The sequence below is a fragment of the Alosa pseudoharengus genome, unplaced genomic scaffold, assembly GCF_046254945.1.
Source record: "Alosa pseudoharengus isolate Yale_2024_CS ecotype anadromous, Long Island Sound unplaced genomic scaffold, YU_APseudo_1.1 YU_APseudo_1.1_scf_15, whole genome shotgun sequence".
In the NCBI taxonomy this organism is placed as follows: Eukaryota; Metazoa; Chordata; class Actinopteri; order Clupeiformes; family Clupeidae; genus Alosa; species Alosa pseudoharengus.
In genome coordinates this window covers 28,709,711-28,718,973 of record NW_027468620.1, presented here as the reverse complement: position 1 = coordinate 28,718,973, position 9,263 = coordinate 28,709,711, and the positions used below count along the sequence as shown (strand labels likewise).

The 9,263-nt window shown below is 38.4% G+C and overlaps 1 protein-coding gene across 1 annotated transcript; it reads right to left on the bottom strand.

Annotated features, from left to right (window-relative positions):
• Window positions 1-539: 539 nt before the first annotated feature.
• slc25a16 (solute carrier family 25 member 16) lies at window positions 540-9,225 on the bottom strand. The gene is made up of 11 exons (XM_076286186.1): window positions 9,170-9,225; window positions 8,482-8,652; window positions 7,862-7,989; window positions 7,492-7,584; window positions 6,915-7,048; window positions 6,601-6,664; window positions 6,328-6,449; window positions 6,156-6,222; window positions 5,891-6,053; window positions 4,887-4,955; window positions 540-2,915 (listed from the first exon to the last, which is right to left on the bottom strand). The coding sequence occupies exons 3-11, from the start codon at window positions 7,977-7,979 to the stop codon at window positions 2,759-2,761; spliced, it is 987 nt and encodes a 328-aa protein (XP_076142301.1). The 5' UTR covers window positions 7,980-7,989; window positions 8,482-8,652; window positions 9,170-9,225; the 3' UTR covers window positions 540-2,758.
• Window positions 9,226-9,263: the final 38 nt, after the last annotated feature.

The window sequence follows — 9,263 nt, the reverse complement described above, 5'->3', positions numbered from 1 at the left end:
GCAATAGATTCTTCATCAGAACATCCTCCATGTAGCCTGGGAGAACTACACGAAGCTGTTAAACAGCATCAAATTAGCAGTATTTTTTAAAGCAATTAAAAATGTAAAACAAACTTACTTTTGATACTAAATGATAGGCTATAAAAAATGTATTGTGTGTGTGTGTGTGTGTTGTTGAGGGGGTGTGGGGTGTTGCGGCCTGCCAGCCAATTTTCAAAACCCAATGTGGCCCTTGAGCCAAAAAGTTTGCCCACCCCTGGTCTAATCTGATTCAATGATCTATGCTAGGCCGGAGCTAAACTGTATGGCCAGACTCAGAGAACGGCTGGATTAACTGAAGAAAGGTAAAACTCAATTGTTTAACTCGATGGGAGGTGAAAAAAAAAAAAGCATATTTCCCCAAATTGTGGCGTATCCCTTAACTAGGTTATCCTGCATGATCATTGTGAAATTGGAATGAAATTAGACAATCACCTGACATTCACCACATGGCTAGATCTTTAGCGTACATCATTAAACAATAAATAATCTACTCAAAATTGAGTTATCTGGTTTTGTATTCAGCAGTTAAAATGTTTTTAGATTTGTGAACACTGTAATGACCACATAAACATTACATTACAATACATGAATACATAAATTACAAAATACTTGTACTTCTGAATACTTAAGTATTTTTAAAAGCAAATACTTTTGTACTTCAACTTAAGTAAAAATCTGACTTAGCAACTTTCACTTGTATTGGAGTAATATTTGACAAGGTGTATCTATACTTTCACTTAAGTAAAGGAATTGTGTACTTCGTCCACCTCTGCTCATGCTTTCAAGCTTCATGCTTCAATCTATATAAAGACACTGTTCCATTGACATGACCATAACAGCTTTAATTTCAATATGATTCAATATAAGCAATAACAGTTGACTGAAAATACTGAAGGCATAGTCAGTAGTTAATTCTGTTAATAAACATAAAATATCTCTCTACTGCACCAAGCTGTCCTATATGAAAAAATTGACCACATCATCAATAATATACTGTTTCATACAGTGCATTCTTTATATATGTTCTCATCCATATTGACAGAGCAGCTGTATATCTTAAATATTTTACAAATTTAACCGGAATTTTTAAACAGCATTAAATACGTAGTTGATGCAGTCTTTCAATGTTTCAAATGTTTGCTTCAGTGGCTTATGCTAAAAATGAAACAGTGATTTACAGCACAATATGTGACACTATAAACATTACTGTATGAGTGAATTTGTGACACACAATATGAACACATATACACACACACACTCACAATACGTAATCCTTGTATATAAAGGCGTAAACTTTCCCTTTGATTCCTTTGGTGGAGCAAACCACTCTACTCATCACATACTGTACATACAGCGTGTGACACCAGGACCAACATCTCACATATCAAATGTGTGCATTATTGTTAGAAAGGCTGGGGGATTGAAAGTTGCTTGTAAACAAAAGAGATCAAGCCCCACACTGCCATCATGTGGACATAATCAAAAGTACACTTAAATAAATATGAGGCCAGACTAAAAGTGCAGATTGCCCAAAAAATAAAGATACATATCAAAGTATGATTCACACTGATTTAAAAAAAAAAAGGCATGTGAAAAAAGAGATGTGAAATCATGAAATGAGATGGATGGTACCTGATTAAGGTGTCAACACCTGAAGCACTACACAGCACAGCACATTCATAATCATTAAACTCAGTTCTGAAATGAATAAAACTCGTAATTGAATGAAGCAAAATTACATTTGAAAAAGACAAACATAACCAGAAAATATGTATCAGGACACTGAAAAGCACAATAACAACCCATGAAAAAGAAAAGCCCATTCCTTTACGTATGGTGCGCTTAACTGATTGAGAAAGAGGGCAGCATGAAGTAATTTGTTCATTTTGTACAATTATGATTGGCATAGTGCAAATAGACACGAGAGCACACACACAAAACAAAGGCATTGGACCCAAAACCTGCATCACAGCAACAAGCTCAATATATCGCTTATCTTGTCTTCAATTAACAAAATATTCATTCTTAATCTGTGACAATGGAGGCGGTTTGTGGGCTTATGATTTGCAGTCACATCTGAAATGGTCATTCACAATGACACTAACAGGTAAGACTTTGGAGATTAATTACGAACCCAAAACGAAGTAAAATACACAAAATAGAAGAAGTTACCATCATTTCAAACTGAAATGCTTTTGGGAATTTATGTGATTATAGTCTACTTGTGTGTTGTTGGCCAAAAAATAAAAGTAAATAATAACTGGTGAGAGACTGTTTGGTGCTTTTTAGTTGGGCCAATGGGGGTTAGGGTGGGCTCGGATAGAGAAGGCAGCTTTTTAATGGTGATTACTTCTCCCATCATTATCTGAATGCATTCAGATTACAGCATCCCAGATGATGCAGTAGCTACAATGCTTTGTGGATGATGCTGTTGTGTTTAATTCTCCTATTGACAGAGCTATTCTCAAGTCAGACTGGGAAACCACTGCATGTAGTAAGCAAGGACACAGTTGCCAGGATGTAGTCCAAAGTGACATGTTTGCCCAGACTGTGGTGTGATGTGGTGCCCCCCCATCCAAACAAGAGGCAATGCTGACGCAGCTGGTCAACAGAGCTGCCAGTCTGTAGTGGAATGGGGATGCCAAAGGCTGCAGCATGCCCAATGGGGTCAGCTCAGAACAGGGACGCTCCTCCAAGCCCCTGCAGCACTCCTGGTCTAGTTCAGATGCAGTGCCTGTTTCATGAACTCATAGGTGGTGAAGGCCACAGCTTGGGAGGGGATACAGCGGATGTAGTTGAGAGACAGACCGCGATACAGACCTTTCTTGACCCCATGCTGGTGATACACATGCTTCAAGGTTTTTGTAAGAGTACTGTTTGACAAGAAAAGAAATAAACACAGTTGGCTTTGTGTTGACAGAAAAGTTCACATATATTGTTTATCTCCAAGTAACACTTTAAGGAAACAGGCAGCAGATCATCCTGCCCTATCACCTGAGGGGGTGTGGGAGGTGTGTGTGGAATGAATCTGCATTCCAGCTGTCATTCTATTTCTGGCCTGAACTGACCATACAACCCTTTTATTGTTATGTTATATTGCACAGGCCATGCAGTTGTCTAGCAGTCGTCCTTGCCTTCACCCAAGCTGAATTGGGAAGCTTGATTAGAATGTATAATATGTCACCACCAGCCAGCACGAGACATCATATTTTCCACTGTTATATTAAGGTGCAACATGTCATTTTGGCTTTATTTATCATTTCTCATAGATTTATGTGATTCATTTACATACTGTTTATACTGCAATACCTTTTTTTTTTTACTTCTGGTTAGACGCTAACTGCATTTCATTGTCTCTGTACTTGTACTCTGTGATGACAATATAAAGTTAAATCTAATTATGAACACGACTTGTTTACTAGTGTTGGGAGCAACGCGTTACAAAAGTAATGTAATTATTGTAATATAATGCTTTTTGCAGTAACACGGTAACGTAAGGCATTACAAACATTTTTTACATATTTTACTCGGTACAAACTTCAGTAACGCACGTTACAATGCATTTTAACCCGAGTGGTGTTTTGTTTTGATACATATTTGTAAACAACACCGCAAGAACAGAGGAGGAAAATCCATGCAAATAGTAGAAAGTTATCTCCTGTTACTTGTTGAAGATTGCAGATTGAAGACTGTGGCTGCAGCAGACTCAAGGTCGGACTCTACATTTGCGGGATGGCCTACGTATACGCTCATTATTTTCAGTTTGTCAGAGATCTCTCTATACCTTGCGAAATAGCACAAGTAATTTAATGAAACATCTCGAGCAGTGCCACGTTTATCTTTTTGATTCTTGATAAAGCATAAACTATACTCTTCTAGTGCATGTCAGCTTTGTGCCGTGAACTTGAATTGAAGAGAATAAAGGGATAGAAAATGCAAAAAAAGATTGTGTAGCCTGCAGTGCCGCCGCTCCCACCACGCGCATCACAAACTGTGCATAGGGCACCAAAGGAAAGAGGGGGCACCCAAACGTTGTTTACATCGATAACGTTTACAATGTCAAAATACACTAACACCAGGTTACATGCAAGTTTGATACTTTTTGGGTTAGGTTATCCGGATCCCACTACTGACCATTTTTAAATTCAGATTGGTGAGAGGGATCTTTAACATAGGCTGCAATCAATGTGATCTGGAACATGGACAAGAATATACAGACTAGTCTACTACTTTGCCTTAGTAAAATGGAATTGGTGGGTCTTCAATAATTCGTTTTCCAAGCATTTACATGAAGCACATGATATGCCGAGTCGACTGAAACGCATTCCATTCAGATAGCTAGGTGTCTACCAGGCTCATAATTCACTTTTAATTGCAAACATAAATGTGAAGCAACATGTATTATGTATGTATTATTTCCAAAGTAAGCGAAGGCTGCTTATAACAACTTATGTTCTCTTATAACAACTTAATATTGTGCATATTATTGTTAATATTGTGCTATCAGTGTAACTCAAACAAGGCTTGTGAACAAGAGCTGGCAAAAGGGCATTATGAGAATGTAAAGACTCAATTCTCTTAAAGTGACCATACAAAGTAAAACAGCATTTCTTCAGAAATGAATGTTTAAAAACCACAGTAATGGTCTGTACATTATAGGCCTTTTATTGTACTTTGAGTTTGAGTTATCATTTAAATGTTTTTTACAAAAGTTAAAGTATTACAGTATTTCTATCATAATTGACCAGACTTTGACCTTTTGTCTGTTTTTAACAAGATTCTGGCTATGAGTGTTCCTTGTACTGCATCATGAGCCATCACTGCACCTATTACATTCTACTTACCAACACTTTTCAGAATCGGGAAGGGCAGATCCTAGCTGCATCCTCCTGCGTGCCACATCCAGAGGGTAACTAACAGAGACATAAGAACACAGCACACACAGAACTGTCACTGTTGGCAAATAAAGTGACATGACATGATTGCTAACAGACATAAGAACACTGCACACACAGAACTGTCACTGTTGCCAAATGAAGTGACATGACATGATTGCTAACCACCAAAAATGAGGACACCCAGGATAGCAGGAGAATTTACTGTACAGAGGGTTCATCTCTGTCCTTTCTATCTAACTCTGTTATTGAATTTCTACCAGAGCTTGTTAGATATATGTTGCACCAGCAGCATATCAGCCCCCCCCCACCTCCCTGCCCCCCCACACACCTCCCTGCCAGCCCTGTTGTATGGCACCTATCTGACCGGCCACAACAGACTAACATGAAGCCACAATAGGTTTCACAAGTTTCCCAAACCAAGGGCTGGAAAGACAGCTACAGCGATAATGACTTTATCTAGTGCTGTAACCTGACTGTGCTTTTATTTGCCATTACCCATTACTGTCACTAGAGGTTTGTTGCATGAATGACACTTCTCATAGCAAAAAGTATATATCCAGAAGGACAGCATAGTTCAAATGTTCACTACTTGTTATTGAATTTGAAGAGGTGGTTCAGGGTGATTTTTCAAGAGATAAGCATTACAGTACAGTTTTCTTGCAAAAAATGCAGACTGGTTTAGAAAAGAGAAGGCAGCTAGCTATTATCAACCACAAAGCCATCAATGATAGTTCTACAAAAGCCCATGCAAAGTGCATTTTCTTGAATAAATATTCAGGCTTCATCTAAGCATCTAAACATACTTAAAACACCTAAAAGCAGTGACACAAGTGCAATTTTATTTGCACTCTATGACACTCACAAAATATCATGACTCAAATACTTCAATGTCATTCTTTTTTCCCCCTAATGCGCATGAAAACATTTGATTGATATGAATATGAGCTCACGATATAGTTTGGGCAATGGCACCAGCGATGCCCCCACACAGCAGGTTAACATGAGGCTTCAGCACCAGCACGTCCGGGTTGTCTAGCGAAGGTCGGCCAACGAGCTCAGGGGCATGGGCAAGACCCATACTCTTCAGTGTTCCGAAGGTGAAGAAGGAGAACCCTGTATGCACGGGTTAAAAAAGTGTGTAAGGGAGGGGGGAAAACCTTATTATGCAAAAAACAGAACAATGAAAATACTTATGATGATTTTAAATAAGTGTACCTGCATAAGGGGCCATGCCAATAATTGTGGGTGTCAGCCCACGATAGAAACCAGAGAAGCCGCCCTCCTTTAGATAGAAATAGCACATTTTAGCATAACTAATATCGTCTTATCACAAAGTATTAAAGGATATGGTCATGTTTTGCAGCTATGGTATGCATAATATTGATACCTTCAGGTATATTGTTTGAAAAGCATTAGCAATGCCTGTATAGCGATGATATCCAGTCACTTGAAAGGCAAGACGGGCTCGAACTACATCTAGTGGGTAAGTGCAAATAACAGCCGTCATTCCTGTATTTAAAGAAAAAAAGAAAACATCAGACCATCCAGTAACATGACATAATAATGCACTGCATTTTGAAAAGTCAACCAAGATACAGCAGAAGTCTTCAATGTAGGTAAAACCAAGGGAAAACAAAGAGAAGAGAAAAGGTTACAGCACCTGCCATTGACCCAGCCATTAGCCGGTGGATGTGACCAGATATCCCTAACCTTTTGCTAAGAAACTGTAAATAAATAAAGGTATCACAGTTAAATACATGTTGTCATACATCATCACATCAGTCCTTTCTCAACACACTAGGCTAGCACTGCAGGGGGGGGGGGGGACGACTACAAAAAAGCTACAAACCTAGACACATTTTCACATAATGTTAACATTGATTTGGATGAGAGATATGAGTTACACTGAACTGAATGTAACTTTTTAATTTACAATTTTAATTTACAATTATGCACGGAGAACAGGACATTCACCTTTTTGTAGTTGTCAAAGGCCATAAACTGAATGGCTCCATAGGGAAATATTCTAACCATCATGGCTCCATTTCCCTTATAGAGGCCAAGAAACCCCTCCTTTTTTGGCACTGCCTTAAGGGTAGCAAACACACCTGCCAGCAAAAAACAACTCAGAAGTGAATAATAATAATAATAATTTGCAGTATATATATTCACTACAAAGGCCAGACAGAGAATTTAAACGTTTTAAGTAACTTCCACAATGGACTGGACTTTCCACCTTCTTTTTATGTACCTCTATAAACGGCAGTTACTCCTCACACCCTTTTGGATACTGTATATCTATCAGCATGCTTATATGGCCATGCATAGACACAATCTATCAGCCTGGGTACAAAACTCAAACCCACTGTTCCCAGTCACTTTGGATAAGTGTTTGCTTCACTTCACTTAATTTTAGAAAGAGATAGATAGGTAGATACATTAGATCTAATTGCAAATGTAATGTCTAAGTTTCTTTAACGTTATGCACCATGTTAATGAAAGCCACCTCTGAACAACCAAGAAATTACTGTAACACTACTTGCTGACTTACCAAGGTGTTTGTAATGGGGGTTATGAGCTTGTAATAAAATCTTCACTCTATCTAGAGGAGCGATAGTCGACTTGGCACAGCATCCTGCCACACCTACAACATCATGGGTGAAAAATACTTCTTAATGCCATCTACTGTGAACAAACAACAGCACCATTCAATTATCTGGAGAGTGAGGCTGTATTTCGCCGTTAATTAAGATACTACTACAAGTACTACAGCTACTGAGGTGTTCAAATGTTCAAGGTTATGCAGAGTACAGGCCAACATAATGTCGTTGTTTAAACATAAAAATAAACATACAAACAACCTACACTTCTTCACACTTCGTTTCTAAGAGTTCAAGACAACAAAAACATTAACAGTATACCTCCAGCTACGAAAGAGCGCACCCAGTAGTAGTCCCTCTGCGCGGGGTTTGGGATCTGGGGGCGCCCAGGTGAGGAGACCGACGCCTCCGTTGCCATGATTCTGTTGTCAAGACTCATACATTTCCGTCTGTGTGTGTGTATTAAGAGGAAACTTGACATCAACCAGGTTATGACAACGGTACAGACATATTTGATTATTTTGTTAACTGACTGGCTATGTGAATAGATGTGTTGAGCAGTAGAATGTTACAAGTAAAGTGACTGAACGTCACATCAACCCAAAATGCTGATATTGATAAGTTAGGCTACTTAACGTTATATTACCTAACTAGCATGGCTAACTTTAGCACGCGTGATATAGACACTGCAAAAACTGTCAAAAAATGTGCGTTTGCTTATAACAACTTGAGCTCAGATATTTTGTGAGACACATGCAATTTCCTCTGAACTGGCATTTGAATGGCGTAGCTACTACTAGAATACAACCATTAACGTTAACCTAACGTTAGCTATGAGCTTGTGTATTCCGTATATTCAGAATTATTCACTGACTGTCAACTACATTAAAGTAACAAAACATTACTGCTTTATTTTACTATCTACATTAGCCGAATCTTACCAGGAGCAAGGTCAACTGTCAGCAGTACGTTCGTTGCTGTTGCACAACCAGTGATTTTCTCCTAGGTCTTTGACACAACCTGCCTCGCTAGTGGCTCCTGTCTGTTACTACTCTGCTAGCTTGCTAGCTAGCTAGCTAGGCTATCTCAGTTCATCATGCTCCAATGACTTCCTGAGTTTGAACAGAAACAGAAAACTGGTAATGAATTGTCATCTTAGTGAAACACCTAATATGTATTATATGTTGTGACATTAAGGAACAGCTTCATAATATGTTGGCAACGTTATCTACTTTTACGCAGAACCTACCGACAGCAAATCGATAAATTATATTTAGGCACGTGTCTTCTGTGCCCTTCAGTCGTCAGCACCTCGACAGCCATTTATTGTCGCGTATATATTACGTAGGGCAAATAGGCAAAAGTTTATAAATGAAGAGACATATCCCAATACATAAATATAAACAACCTGTCTAATAATTTCAAGGTTAATAGGGCACCAAATAGAGTGTGTTCCCAAAATGCCATGCAATACCTAAAACTGAAGTAGGTTAGTAGCCTAAGTTAGTAGCCTAGCGCATAATACTATGTTTACTATAATGTGATAGCCTAATAATAATAATAATAGCCTATAGTAGTAGCAGCAGCAACTGTAATAGTAATCGAACATACAAGTAAATAACAACATACTTAAGAAGCCGATTTAGAAGTCGTGGTGAATGTGGTTTACTTGCTTCACATTGCTTATGTTAGAGTATTTCTGTATTTTATATATTCATTATTT

Excerpts from the sequence above, each read along its gene's own strand:
- slc25a16 (XM_076286186.1), bottom strand. The coding sequence starts at position 7,979 with ATGAGTCTTGACAACAGAATCATGGCAACGGAGGCGTCGGTCTCCTCA. Across the intron at positions 7,049-7,491 it reads CCCCCATTACAAACACCTTG|GTGTGTTTGCTACCCTTAAG; the intron begins GTAAGTCAGCAA and ends TTTTGCTGGCAG. Across the intron at positions 6,665-6,914 it reads CCTTTGACAACTACAAAAAG|TTTCTTAGCAAAAGGTTAGG; the intron begins GTGAATGTCCTG and ends ATTTATTTACAG.